Source organism: Pyrus communis, chromosome 8, assembly GCF_041283825.1.
Source record: "Pyrus communis isolate YQ-2024b chromosome 8, ASM4128382v1, whole genome shotgun sequence".
In the NCBI taxonomy this organism is placed as follows: domain Eukaryota; kingdom Viridiplantae; phylum Streptophyta; class Magnoliopsida; order Rosales; family Rosaceae; genus Pyrus; species Pyrus communis.
Genome location: NC_142572.1, coordinates 8,225,196 through 8,240,826, shown reverse-complemented (window position 1 = coordinate 8,240,826; position 15,631 = coordinate 8,225,196). Strand labels below are relative to the sequence as shown.

The window sequence follows — 15,631 nt, the reverse complement described above, 5'->3', positions numbered from 1 at the left end:
TTGTTGAGAGGTTTCGCGTAGAGCGAGAGTTTGCGCAAGGCAATTTGTGTGTTAAATTGGAGGGGGCCCTTGAATGTTGTCTGTGGCACTGTATTTATTTAAGCAAATGTTATGTGGCGCGGCTTCACACTAGTGTAGGATTTGATTTCAATTAAAACTCTTCAGCTAGGGTCCCAGTCAAAGACTTCTCAAGGTAAGCAACAACCTATCTTTTAAATGCCATCATTATCTCCTTATTTCATATAAATAATTAGATTGCAACAGCCTATCTGATGACCTCCACAGTGCTGGAACCAAGGCATGCAAATAATCAGCATGCAAGTTTATCCCCTAGCCATGCATTCCTGTAGGACTCCGCAATAAAGGGGGCACTGCCTTTAGTAATTCGAATGAAAGTTTTAACTCTTAATCTTTCCACCATATTTATCCAGTGCAATTGTGCATTTTCAAAAAACCGACTCGATCACAAATTCTAGCCCTCCACGTCTATGCATGTGCCGACTAGAGAATTGCAAATGAATTGCAATTCTTTTCCTGACCATTGGTTATAATATAATCATTCTTCTTTAATATTATCCCATGCAGAGAAACCCATTTCCAAACAAACGCTAGGATATTGATCATATTCAGTCTAGATCAATTGATATATTATTAAAAGATAATATCATGGTTAAAACCACAATATATCCTTCGATAATAATTATCTTAACTATTCTGTCATCCAACGGTTGAGAGCTATGTTCATCAACGACCTTGATTGCACGAGCCGATAGTATAAAATCAGGTCCAAACATTACCCCCAGTTTCCTTAAGCTTCGGCTCGTAAGCCAAATGGTTAAGGAAATTAGAGCAGTTAAAGAATCCCCCATATCACTGAAAATGAAGTGATTTGGTGAAGCAAATGACTCTCCTGTGCATTCAACGACCGTCAGTTCGAAAAAACTAAAACCAGTAATCGTACATTCCCTAACCATTGAGCACCTCCGAGTGACACCTAGAAATATATGGTCAAGGAAACATTACCATCCATCGCCGAATAAAAATTCACTCAGCAAAATGTTGTTCTGGATTCAGCCGAATGCAATCCATCTAAATGCTCAATGACCGCCAATAATTAAGGATTTAAACAATAAGACTTGGTCGTATGTGAGATTCGGTCGAGCTATATGGTCGAGGGCAATAAAATCGAAAAATCACTGTAGATATTAACCACCAAATGCCCTCTTTGTCCTATTGAATGCCAATTACAAGGTGAATAGGCTAGGCCACGTGGAGACCTACTACAACATGGGTGGCATTCTATTTAATGTAGAAAAGGAGAGAGCTGCCGTAACTCTCAACTGCCGAGGTCAAGAAAAATTTGGAGGTCGAGAAAAATTTAGGCCAAGGTTGGGAAACAAACCATTCTTAGCAGCTTCTTGGTAGCTCGACCTAGCACCGATCGAAGTCAATAATTGGAGCAAAGAATGGCCTACGTCTACTAATAATGTTTGCCCCCCTACTTTCTTATGCATCGGCCTGAAAGGCCAAATGGTTAAGAAAATAATTTATTCATCCTTTTGCTATTTATTTATTTATTTATTTTTAGCAAACGGAAATAAAAGTGGTCAAACCATGAGGAGGAGGCCAACGATGCTTTATTCCGAGGCGAGATCTTTTTGTATTAAAATTTTCGATTTGATTTCGCTTTTGGCTAAATAAAGAATCACTTCCAAATACTTTTGACTTGGCGAAATATTTTTTATTCTCAGCCGCCGAATGCATTGAACAATTATGAAGCCCCCTGGGCATAATAATTTCGTCAATTTTGGCTTTTAACTTAAACAACTTAGCCGAACAGGATTTCTCCATATCGGCTTTATCACCAATAATCATATCCATTGGCGTGGTTTTTTCGACTAGGCCTATGTCTCCAATGACCATATCAATTGATGTGGTTTTTTCATCTAAAGCCGTGTATCGGTCTTGTTTGTCATTGGAACACTCCTCTGACGAATCATTTTTTAAGTTGATTTTTGGCTTAGAAACTTGAACTTTTTCTTCTAGGCCTACCACACTTTCAGTCTCGATTGAGACAACAGATGGCCTAGGTATTTCTTCAGCCGTCTTGACAATTTTCTTCGGCCAATTTTTGATTGTGGCCGAAGTGGAAAATTGCCCCCCAGCCTTTAGATTTAACCATTTTTCAAAGGGAGTTGATTGGTAGTCAGAAACGTAAGGAAAACGTTCTTTATTTAGCCAGGCATTAAATCGAGCCCTATCTTCATTTAACCATTGATCTTGTAAGTTGTGATGAACTTTCACCTTTATCATTTGAGAGAAAGATTTTTGCCTTTCTTCACATGCTTTAAGGATCTGTTCCACATCAAGTTGAACTAGGAATTCGTCCAATCGGCTAAGTGGAGCTAAATTGGAATCTTGATATATCATATGAACTTCATAGTTTTAGCACTGTCAAAGACTCGTCAGCTAGGGTCCCAATCAAAGACTTCTCAAGGTAAGCAACAACCTATCTTTTAGATGCCATCATTATCTCCTTATTTCATGCAAATAATTAGCATGCAACAACCTATCTGATGACCTCATGATGTTGGAACCAAGGCTTGCAAATAATCAATATGCAAGTTTATCCCCTAGCCATGCATTCCTGCAGGACTCGACAATAAAGGGGGCACTGCCACTAGTAATTCGAATGCAAGTTTAACTCTTAATCTTTCCACCAAATCTGTCCAGTGCAATCATGCATTTTCAAAAAACCGACTCGATCACATATTCCAACCCTCCACATCTATGCATGTGCCAACTAGAGAATTGCAATTCTTTTCCTGACCATTGATTATAATATAACCATTCTTCTTCAATATTATCTTATGCAGAGAAACCCATTTCCAAACAAACGCTAGGATATTGATCATATTCAGTCTAGATCAATTGATATATTATTAAAAGATAATATCATGGTTAAAACCACAATATATCATTTGATAATAATTATCTTAACTATTCTGCCATCCAACTGTTAAGAGCTATGTTCATCAACGGCCTTGATTGCACGAGCTGATAGTGTAAAATCGAGTCCAAACAGCTTCTAAATGACAGTAATGACAACGTGCAACTACTAGCATGAAGAGATAGGTCGGGGACCATATTAGAACTATTTCGTAAAACTTGTACGTCTATATGATTTAAGATTTGTTAGTCATGCGGAATCAATAATTTGTATGCTTACAATTGTGATTCATGGTGAATTAATGTATTATGTATGATGCATGGTGTATGATGTATGATGTGTGATGATATAATTGAACTATGTAGCAGTGTGGTATATGGGTAGTCCTACTTGGTTAATCTGCATTGAGGGTCCACACCATTTGATGCATGCGTATGGTCTTGCTTGGTTAACAGGCATTGGGTGCCCATACACATTATAGGGGTAACGTTGTTTGGTTAATCCACATTGGGGAAACATACGCACCTAGGGATGATTTTGTTGAGTTGGTCCATTACATCAGGTTCTTGTGCATAGAAGTTGGTCAAGTTTAGCTTATGGTTTTAACTTAGAGTTACAATGTTGGATAATTGGATTTCAAGTAGAGAAATATGGCAAACTTTATAAAGTTGGCTTTATTAAATTAGTGAAGTGATATTTGATCTTGTTCATTGATCAGTGTAGTTAAATATTAATATTGTGCATCCTTAATTCATGGAATCGATTATTTGTTGTGATTGCGGAATTGTGCTTAAAACATTGTGATATATATAAATGACAAAATGACAAATCCTGGTTGGCAAATGGTTTTGTCATGTAGTTTGGAATCTAGTGATTCATGTTAGTCGAGTTCTATTGAGTGATTCTGGAACTCTATGCTTTTTTGCTATAAAGTACTATAAGAAATGTCAGAGTTTATCATACGGCGAGTCTAACACAAAGATTAGATGCAGCCATGAGAAATGCTAGAAAGTACTACAAATGACTTGATCTCATCTTAGGGTATGTAGGCAGTCTAACACAAAGGTTTTTGGTCATGCTTTGAAGGCGAGGGATGATAGATGAATAGATACATGGTGACATCACGTGTTAATTCTAGACGTATCTCGGGATCAGGGCGCAACACTAAACACTAGTTTGATCTTTTTTCTTTAATGATATAGAATTTTAGTTCAGAATAAAAGAATTTCTCATCTTTCAAAGTGATTATCACACTCCATTTTTTCTCCTACACATCCTCTGACACACCCCGACCGAGATCGGAGCGTGCTGGCCGTCACACTAAGGTGACGTAGCCATGTGCACGTGCGGAAGCTAATAAAGTAATAATATAAAAGTACGAATAATTAAAAACTAGCATACAAAGTCCTAGAACAATTGCTAGCGTAAGTGAAATACAAATTCAGAGCAGGTCTAAGCAGTCCAAAAGAAAAGTTGCGACAAAAGTACACCCGAAGGTGACCCTACACTGGTGAGTATCTGTCAGAAACGCCGGAAACGACCTCTGGGAGACCACCGAACTGCTAACCAACTAGAACCTGGAGGGGCGCAAAACAAAAGCGTGAGTGGGCAAAAACAAAGCTTTCTAAAACCATTTATAAAATACTTTCTAACCCCTCGCCGTAAAACCTGTATACTTCCCAGGAAATATATACATATAAAACATAAGCCAAATATGCTCAGAGGTATGTCAATCATACTCGATAATATGCCATGCCGAAATCTCATAACGATATGCAAGTGCCCAGGTGTAAACATATCAATATCATATAATCTGGCGGTCGGAGTCACCTAACGTGACCTGTACGACTGCATCTAGAGCTCAAATCTCAATCTCAATGTCTAAACCTGCCCACGAGTCGGAACCACCTAAAGTGGTCTGTACGACAGGCCTGGGTGTAAATAAGTGCTACGATCACGTGAAGACTGGGCGAATAATCGCGGGTCACTTACGAGTCGGAATCACCTAAAGTGGTCTGTACGACAGGCCTGTGCACCTACCTTGAGTCCAAGGTGAGCATAAGGTGCGGGAGGTGAACATCACGTGAAGGACTGTGCCTTGGCCACGGGCGGGAGCACTAACACCGGGGGTGCAGGTTATGAGCTCTCTAACTATCTCAAATCACTACTGAAACATAAACGTGAAAAACGCTTACCTGGCACTTACCTGTGTGTCCACAGCACCCAATATGCATATGTATATGCAAGCCTCTACTAATGCATGCAATTATGCATAAACGATAATAATAAAGTGCATGGCATAACGTAAATAACCCATTTTCAAACAATTTCTGGGAATATAAATGTATATAGGTATATACGGAAAACAAAAGCCCACTCACTGGTATGTGGAAGGGTCGTAGCCCCCCTGCCTCGCGTGTGCACGCTCGTCCTCGGGGTACGTGTCACCTATATGCGAAATAGCTATAAAAACGTTAACTTTAAAGCACATAACCAACTTCTCGTAATAACTTCCCATACATTGCTCAAATTGGACAAATGAATATACCAACGTGCTCTACACAACCTCAGGATCACAACCATATTTTTAAAATAATTTTTGGACCTCTCACACGCCCCCACGCGCCAAAATAGGCACGGACCTACGCGCCCCCACGCGCGGCCACGTGCCATGCACACTGACGGTGTCAATTGACGCCGTCAGGAATATTCCGTTAAAATTCCGGAATATTCCGTTAAACTTAATCGGATACCGTTACTGCCGTTAGGAATATTCCGTTAAAATTAACGGAATATTCCTGTTTCTTCTCCGGCCTACCCTCGCCGGACTCCGGTCACCGGAAAAACTGGGAAAACTTTAAACTCACTATTCTCCTTCGTTTTTCAACCATTTTCTATGATTCTTGGACCAAAAGAAAGCCCTAGACTAGTAGAATCACGTTATACAACTTTTACTAAAAACCACGCGATCGTACCTGTCTCAAAACTCAAAACTCGGCCAACTTCGAACCAAGCTTCCCCGACGTCAAAACACTTCCAACGAAACACTCCTGGGCTCCTCGTGACACCACCAAGCTACCTACAAGCTTAGAAATCCCAAAAACTCAATGAATAATTTTTGCATGAACAGTACACAAATCGGAGCTTGTGAAATCGACGTGAAAACGTCGAAGTTCCTACCTGAAAATGGTATATTCGTGCTCCCCTCGACCTCACGATCACGACTGCACCCTTGGTTTCCTCGATCTGCTACGGTATAATGGTTCTTGGTGTGTGTCCGTACGTTTGAAGGAAGAAGAAGAAGAAAGAAGGGAGCTCGGGGAAGAGAGAGAGAGAGAAACAGGGAAAAAGAGACAGAGAGAAAGGGAGTACGTGTATGGTTCCAAACATGCCAACCAGGCTCCAAATAACGATTAAACGTAAAAGAGACGGGCTAGGGGTAAAAGTGTCATTTCACGTGTGCGTTTTAAAAATTCCGGGACGGGATGTCACATCCTCTCTAATTATGGCTATTGGACTAAATAAATTAAAGAAAAATTGAAGAACAACAGTAAACATCTTCTTATAGATAAAGCCAACAAGCCCAATGAATAAGTTTTTTTGGTGTCACAAGCTTCACAAAAAAAAATAATTGGACAAAAATGCCCCTCAAATCAAAACTTCCAAAGCAACCCAAAATAATGCATCAAAAGTGGTAGGGGTATTTTCGTCATTTTAACAGTGATTTTGAATAATTAATTTTGTTTTGTACAATTTTTTTTTTTTTAGTACCTAACAATAGACTAGCAATAATGTGATTCAATCAGCTGTTTATTAAATAATATTTTCTCTATTCTTAATGTAAATTATATATAGACTGATTTTATTATGTGAATTTAGCTGCTTTAATTGGTTTATGAGGGGTTTCTTTTAGCATGATCTAAGATTATTCATTTACCTTTTCTTATATATAAAGCCAACAAGCCCAATGAATAGTGTTTTTTGGTGTCACAAGCTTAGGGCTTGTTTGGCATTGTTGAAATTATTTTAAAAGCAGTTTTTTAAAAAAGTTGGGGCTAAAATTGTGTTTGGTAAATGAAAAAAAAAAAGTGTTTATTGTCAAAATAATGGGTTCAAAACAGCAGAAAGCAGCAGTAGCTATACCTCTGCTTCTGAAAACAACACTTTTGTTTTTTTTTTTTCACAACACAGCAATCCTAAACTAGCCATTAAGCACTTACATTTAAGTGATCCTTTGCTTAGCTGAATCAACTCCAGTCGATCAAGTTAACAATGAAACTCGATTGAATCAATGCTTAGGAAGAACCTAACCACGATAACTAAACGAATCTAACTCAGAACGATATTTGCGACACGAAATCTTCTTTAAGAGACACCTTGACGAGGGAGGGTGCATTCAACAAAATAGTTCCACTCCTTCGTAGTCCTCTTCCATGGTAGATAAAGAACAAACCACTTTCAAAGAACGGAGATGTGTATCGCCATAAATACAAAGGTGTTCAAGAAGTTCGCAATGCGATATAACCTGCCCAACCGGTTCTCTACTTGTATTTACAGACTTCAAAGAAAGATGTATATAGAATAGACAATTTGTGGAAAATATGGAAGAGAATGCTTTTTTTCATTTTTTCTCTACAAGATTACAAGGATATATATACATGATACAAGTGTATAGGTAGGACAAGGTAGCCGTCCTAGTGTGTAGGTAGGACAAGGTAGGACGGCTGTAGGGGACAAGGTAGCCGTCCTAGTGTGTAGGTAGGACAAGGTAGGACGGCTTGACGGCTGTAGGACGGCTAGTGTGTAGGTAGGATAAGGTAGGACGGCTGTAGGACGGCTTATTCTTCCAATACTCCCCCTCAAGCTGGATCAAGGAGGTTAATTGATCTAAGCTTGGAGAGCAGACTTTGAAACTGAGGAGAAGCAAGAGACTTCGTGAAAATATCAGCAAGTTGATCTTGGCTTCGAGTGAATGTGGTTTGAATTACCTTGGACTGGACTTGTTCCCGAACGTAGTGACAGTCAACTTCAATGTGTTTGGTGCGTTCATGGAACACCAGATTGGAGGCAATATGCATAGCTGCTTGATTGTCATAGAAAAGTGACATAGGTGTGTTGATTGAGAACCCCAAGTCCGAGAGAAGGCCCTTGAGCCAAATGAGTTCACATGCAGTGGAAGCCATGGCTCTATACTCAGCTTCGGCACTTGAGCGAGCAATTACATTTTTTTTTTTGCTCTTCCATGTCACGAGGTTTCCTCCAACCAACGTGCAATAGCCAGTAGTGGATTTTCTATCAATAGCATTCCCTGCCCAGTCAGCATCGGTGTAGGCAATGATTTGAGTATGACCATTGTTTTTCATGACGATTCCCCGACCAATGGAGCCTTTGAGGTATCTGAGAATTCTTTTAACAACATTTAAATGAGCTTCAGTGGGTGCATGCATGAATTGGCTTACAAGACTAACGGCGTAAGTTATATCCGGTCTGGTGATGGTGAGCTATATAAGCTTACCCACCAATCGTTGGTAGTAACTGATATCACTGAGAGGTTCTCCTGTCAAGTCCAACTTCAATTTGCTATCAAGAGGAGTACGAGTTGGTTTGCAATCCATCATCTTCACTTCTTGAAGTAAGTCAATCACATATTTCCTTTGACTCAAAAAAAGTCCCTTGGGTGAAGTGGCCAGTTCAATCCCAAGGAAGTATTTTAAAACTCCTAAGTCTTTAATGGCAAATTGTTGATGAAGAGAATGTTTAAGAGTGTGAATCTCATCAATGTTCTCATCAATGTTATCACCTGTGATGATGATATCATCAACATAGATTAGTACAACTAATTTGCCAACTGATCCTATTCGAACAAACAGGGAGGAATCAACATGACTTCTCTTGAACCCAAAATTTTCAAGTACCGAGCTCAGTTTGGCATACCAGGCACGAGGAGATTGTTTCAAGCCATAGATTGACTTATGAAGCTTGCAAGCCATACCTGAATTATGTGCTTGTGGATGACCCAGGGGTAGTTGCATGTAGACTTCCTCTTCGAGGTCTCCATGTAAAAAAGCATTTTTTACATCCATTTGGTACAATGGCCATTCATGGTTCACTGCAACAGATAACAAAACCCTTATTGTGCTCATCTTAGCCACGGGAGCAAATGTCTCCTTATAGTCCACTCCAAAAGTTTGAGTAAAACCGCGAGCCACCAATCTTGCCTTGTGTCGTTCAATTGAGCCATCAGAATTAAACTTGATTTTATAGACCCATCGATTGCCTACCACCTTCTTGTCTTTGGGAAGTTGAACTACACTCCAGGTTTTATTTTCATTCAAGGCTTTGAGTTCTTCTTCCATGGCTAGCCTCCACACAACTTGACGATTGGCTTCTTGAAAGTTCCTTGGTTCACTTTCATATAACAGTTTACTGAGGAAGACTGCATGAGAGTGAGAGACTTTGGAGTAATTTACAAACTTGTGAATAGGGTACCTGGCATGGTAAGTTTCATAGTCTTGCAGCCTTGATGGTAGATGTCGATCTCGAGTCGGATTCCTGCGGGGTTGAGCTGGGATCACAATAGGTTCAGCTCCACTCTCTTGTATAGATGTTGTGTTATGGTCACGGGGAACTACTTGTGCTTCTGAGGCTTCAGTGTCGTCTCCAATAAGCAGGTTGTCATTAAGAGTTGCATGAGAGTCCCGGTTGTGAGGTAGTGAATGGACACAGTCACTTGGTTCGACTGGATTTGGCAATGGGAAGAGATCTAGGAAATGCTCCCCCTGACGATTTTGATCTGATGATTTGTTGAAATATGGTTGGTTTTCATCAAACTGTACATCTCTTGAGACAAACATCTTCCTGGAGCACGGATTGTAGCATTTGTACCCTTTTTGGGTGGAGGAGTATCCCATGAAAACACACTTGACAGCTTTGGGATCAAGCTTGTCTCGGTGATGGGATTGAATATGAACATAACAGGTACATCCAAAGATTCTCAGATGGGAAAGATTACCTTTTTTGTTTTGCATAACCTCAGATGGTGGTTTTGTATCCAGAACACGACTAGGCAGTCTGTTGATAAGATAGGTGGCTGCAAGAACTCCTTGAGACCAAAACCTCTTAGGTACATTCATTTGCAACATTAGCGCCCTGGTTTTTTCAAGTAGGTCTCAATTCTTCCTTTCGGCAATTCCATTTTGCTGAGGAGTACCTACACAACTTGTTTGATGTATAATTCCATGGGTGCTCAAATAGTTAGTCATATTTTTGGATGTATATTCAGTGCCATTATCAGACCTTAGTATGTGGATTTGGGACGAAAAATGGTTCATGACAAGATTATGAAAGTCCTTGAAAGCATCCATAACTTCACTTTTGAATTTTAGGAGGTACAACCAAGTGGCTCTTGAGAAATCATCAACAAAGATAACGTAGTACCTATAACCATCAAAAGACTCTAGAGGTGCAGGTCCCTAAACATCGGAGTGCACCATCTCAAACAACTTGCTAGTCCTAGACATGGAAGAATTGAATGGGAGTCTAGTAGATTTTGACAAATGACAAATTTCACATACAAGGGATGATTTGCATAAACTAGGGAACAACGTAGACAACACAGATTCTGAGAGATGTGCTAGGCGTTGATGCCACAACCGATGTTCTAGGTTTGAGCTGACTTGGAACCCCTTTGGAACATTGAGGTCCTCTGAAAAATAGTACAGCCCATTTAGGTAATGACCTTCACCAATCAGCTTCTTGGTGGCTAGATCCTGAAAAACAACATTGTGGGGGGAAAAAATTGCACGACAGTTTAGAGAGTTTGTAATCCTTCCTACGGACAATAATTGAAAAGGAAAAGATGGAACATATAACGCTGTGGACTCAACAGTTTCTGAAATCAGTTTAACTTTCCCTCTACCTAGAACTGGCACACCTCTACCATTTGCTATAGAAACTAGTGATGGTTTAGTGTGGCTTTCAAAATCGTATAGCTTAGAATATTGATTTGTCATGTGATCTGTGGCACCTGAGTCTATAATCCAAAAATCATGAGAGTGACTAACATTTAGAGCAGTTGAAAGAGCACACATGATACCTGGAATGTCTCCTTGAGGTACATGACCAGATTCAGCTAAGAGCCCTGCAAACTGTCCAAGAAGAGCAGTTTGACTTTCCCCAGTCGACGTTTCACCTGTGCTTCCTTTTCTGGTTTGAAGGTAGGTTGAGAACTCATTCAACAAGTCAGCCAGATTGGCTGTAAAGTTCATCGACCCACCGATGGATTTAGCAGCAGCAGCATGGTACTTGTTTGTATGTGGTCTGGCGTGTGAGCCCTTATGATCTCTTAAAGGCTTGTTCTCAAACCTTGGCTTCAACTCAGGGTGCAATATCCAGCATCGATCTATTAGATGTCCAACATTATTACAATGTAGACACTTCAGATCTGGCCTTTTTCCCTTGTATACTTTATCTCCAAATGACTTGTGATTTGTCACAAAAGCTCTAGCCTCAGACACACTAGGTTTTACGTCAACATTCATGACTTTTCTGCGTACTTCTTCTCGCTGGATAGTAGTGCAAACACTTGCAAATGATGGAAGTTCGGGATTCATTAGAATATGGCTTCTAAGATCTTCATATTCATAACCCAAACTTGCAAGCAAATGAAAGATTTTGTCTTCCTTGGACCTTTTTAACAGTACGGCAGCATCGATAGTGTGTGGTCGATACATTTCTAGTTCGTTCCACATGTTTTTCATGCAACCGAGATGATGAACAAAGGATTTATCACCTTGTTGAAGACTTGCAAGATTTCTCTTAAGCTGGAACACTCGAGCAGCATTGTTTTGATTTCCATACATGTCCTTGACTGCCTTCCAAAGAGCACTAGAGGATTCTAAAAAACTGAAAATTTCAGACAGCTTAGGATCCATGGAGTTGAGGAGCCACGACATGACCAGCTGGTCTTTGCACAGCCATGCTTCATACTCCGGCGATGCGACGTCAGGTGCTTCAATACTTCCATTGACGAATCCAAGTTTGGATCTTCCTCCAAGGGCAAGAGATATTGATCTGGACCATGGAAGATAGTTAAACTCATTTAACAACACAGAACACAAACGTTGGTTTGGGTTGACTTCAGCTTCTGGAAAACTAGGGCGAGGAGCTGTGAAGCTTTCAGCTTCTCAGTCAAAAAGATTATCTTCTGCCATTATCGAAACGAATGTGCAGAAGAAGAGAAGGGACAACAATGGAGTCAGGCCGGTTAAGGTTCCGACTCTGATACCATGTGGAAAATATGGAAGATGATGCTTTTTTTCATTTTTTCTCTACAAGATTACAAGGATATATATACATGATACAAGTGTGTAGGTAGGACAAGGTAGCCGTCCTAGTGTGTAGGTAGGACAAGGTAGGACGGCTGTAGGGGACAAGGTAGCCGTCCTAGTGTGTAGGTAGGACAAGGTAGGACGGCTGTAGGACGGCTAGTGTGTAGGTAGGACAAGGTAGGACGGCTGTAGGACGGCTTATTCTTCCAATACAATTTCATAGAGTGTCGAGAAAAAAAATACCGAGATGGGCGTATCCGCCGAGTCGATATATTCATATACCTATTTGATTATAGGCTCAATGAGCTAGAGGCTCATATACCAATTTGGTTATAGGCACAGTAAGCTATAGGCTTCCAATTGCATGAATATAAGCTTTATATTCATATATATGGGGCTACATGTCTCCCACTCATATATATGGGGCTACAAAGCCAATAGCCGACACAATTGGCTAAATGTTTTTAAATTGACTAGCAATAAAGAACAAATGATTGTTCTTTTGCCATATATGTAAAAGAAAATTAATGAAAATGGTTTGAAAACTCTGAGTTTTAATAAAAAAGATAAACAGGTGTTGTAAGTGAATATTACCAGGAATGACTTTTTAGAGTAAAAATATCATTTTCATTAAAAGTGAACAGTACCAAGAGTATTTTGTTAAAACTCCCTAAATGTAATTATAGAAATAAAAGGAAAAACTAATTAAGGTAAAAAGGCATACTAAAAGAGAGATCAAAAGTTTAAAATTTACAAATTAAATTCATTGTAATCCAATTATGCCGATTGATTACATGACGGGATGAGTTTGAACTTTGTCAATGACTAATCTGATATTTAATCTAACAAAATTTGTCGTTTGATGAAATTTTTTTCATATTTTTTTATGCCGATTGGTTATACGTCGTGCACGCACAGTGCCAAGAAAAAAAAAATCAAAATGAAGATGAATGGCAGACATATACCAGTAAATGTATATATGGTTTTTCAAAGAATATGCGCATAAACAAATGCGGAATTTCAAAGGATACATCACACAGGATTTTATCAATGCGGAATTACATTGCCCATATCACTCTTCTGCCTTCCAAGAGTAATTAAACAAGTAAACTTGCAAACTGATAATCTTATTGAAATTATATATTTAAAGAATGACTAACTCATGCGCGATAATAATCAAAAGTAAAATAATATAAAATTTTGATTTCACATGTTGACTTTGTATAGATTTCCTATTATTCCGGAATCCCTTTAATCTTGGGTTTCCTAGTTTAGGAGATATTGTCTAGTAATTATTCTTTCCTGTTTACAGTAGGATTGTATATGATTATATATACCTCTGAATGAGAAGAATAAAATATATATTCAAAGCATTATCTTCTTGGCACTAGAGCCAGGTCGTAAAAAAGGAAAGAAAAACTTCAAACCCTAATTGGGTTTGTGTTGCCGTGTTGTGCCCATCACCATTGCTGCGCCTCTCGTCTGCAACACACAGTGAGCGACTTGTTGTCATTGCTGTTCTTTGTTTTTTGCCCTAACTGCAACGAGCGACATGTGTCATTGCTACTTGAGTATTGTTCTAGGTTCATGTGGTGCTACCAGAGTCTGCCAGATTCCGACGACCGTTTTTTGTTCCAAACTCCTACCTTTGATGCTGCACAGATTACCATTCTTAGTGGAAGATGTCTGCCGAGGATAACAAGGTGGTTCTCGTTGCTAGCCCAGTTATGGTGCAGTTGGATAATTTAAACTTCAACATTGGGATGTTTTTGGATGAGAAGAACTATGAGTTATGGGCTCCTCTTATTCAGATTCATATTGCTGGAAGGAAGAAGATGGGATATCTTCGTGGGTCCATCAAGGCACCCAAGTAGGATGATCCTAGATATGATGATTGGCCTTCTGAAGATTAGAGAATTATGAGTTGGCTTTTGTCAGCGATGAAGCCGAAAATTATGAAACGCTAAATTCGATTGTCAACTTCGAAAGAAATCTGGGATTCTTTCAAGACTGCTTATTTTGATGAGAATGATGAGGCCATAATTTATTCATTGAATCAGAAGGCTTCACATCTTAGGCAAAATAGACGGTCTTTGGCTAACTACTTTGGAGAGCTGACAGAGATCTTTCAGGAATTGGACCACTTTAACAAGGTGGCCATGGTATGTGACAAAGATGTCCATATATTTCAGAAAACAACTGAGCGACAAAGGGTGTATTTATTTCTTGGAGGACTTGATGATGTGTTTGATCAGGTTCGTGGAGAAATATTGCGCAAAGATCCACCACTCGGACTTCAGGTTGCTTATGCGTATGTTCAGCACGAAGCAGATCGCAAGGAAGCCATGAAAACGGAGGACCAACATTTTGAAATAGCAGTAATGGAAGTCAAGGCCCGAGCTCCTTCCAACCGAATTGACTGAGGTGGGTTCGAGAGTAAGTTCAGACAACCACGAACCGGCCAAGCAAATCATAATCATTTTTTTGGGTAAATGTCCACATTGTTGTATGATGGGACATTCCAAGAGTAAGTGCTTTGAGTTGATTGGGTGTCCTGAAAATTAGGATAAGACACGGGATCCTTGCTTCAACAAACCTCGAGCCTTCGTTGTAGAAACCAAGGATGATTCAGCAATTGTAGCAAGCCAAACATTGGCTCTAATTACCGCAGCAGGTACCGAGGGTAAGGCACATAATGTTTCCACTTCTGTTATGAATATTATATGGATAATTGATTTCGGAGCTACTGATCATATGACTTGTGATTCTAGATAGGTTTCATCACTAAACAACTCCAACTATACCGAGGTTAATATCGTTAATGGTGATGCCGCCCAAGTTCTTGGGGAAGGCACTGTTTCTCTTTTTGACACCACGAAACTTGATACTGTCCTTGTGGTTCCCTCCTTAAATTATAATTTATTATCAATGGCCTAAATAACCCTTACCTTACTTTGTTTGGTTGTTTTTTTACCTTATTTTTGTGTATTTAAGGACATCCAGACGCAAAAGACGATTGGTTATGGTATTAGACAAGGGAAACTTTATTTCCTCAAGTTGAATTCCAGTAGCTCGGGGTTGCTCACTCAAGCATTGTCAGTGAATGAGACTTTAACAAAGACTAATCAAGAGGCCAACATGTAATACCTTGAAAATTTAAATATATGAATATGTGGAGAAAAATCGAAACTAAATTGTATATGGTTATGTAAAATTGAATTGAGAACTTTTAAAAGTTTTGTTTCCGGAAATTATTATAATTTACGTAGTAAAATTTATTGTTAAATGAAAAAGACGAAAATGCCCTAGTTGGTTTAACGTAATTATACAAGGACATATTTTATCATCGTAT

The 15,631-nt window shown here is 39.3% G+C and overlaps 1 protein-coding gene across 1 annotated transcript; it reads right to left on the bottom strand.

Moving 5' to 3' along the window:
- Window positions 1-10,690: 10,690 nt before the first annotated feature.
- Window positions 10,691-13,792, bottom strand: LOC148695047 (uncharacterized). The gene is made up of 3 exons (XM_088698292.1): window positions 13,707-13,792; window positions 10,869-12,022; window positions 10,691-10,719 (listed from the first exon to the last, which is right to left on the bottom strand). The coding sequence occupies exons 1-3, from the start codon at window positions 13,790-13,792 to the stop codon at window positions 10,691-10,693; spliced, it is 1,269 nt and encodes a 422-aa protein (XP_088554418.1).
- Window positions 13,793-15,631: the final 1,839 nt, after the last annotated feature.

Coding starts and splice junctions, on each gene's coding strand:
- LOC148695047 (XM_088698292.1), bottom strand. CDS start 13,792: ATGACAACAAGTCGCTCACTGTGTGTTGCAGACGAGAGGCGCAGCAAT. Junction 12,023..13,706: donor GCAACACAAACCCAATTAGG/GTTTGAAGTTTT, acceptor TCCATGGTCCAG/ATCAATATCTCTTGCCCTTG. Junction 10,720..10,868: donor TAGAGGTGTGCCAGTTCTAG/GTAGAGGGAAAG, acceptor GTTGTTTTTCAG/GATCTAGCCACCAAGAAGCT.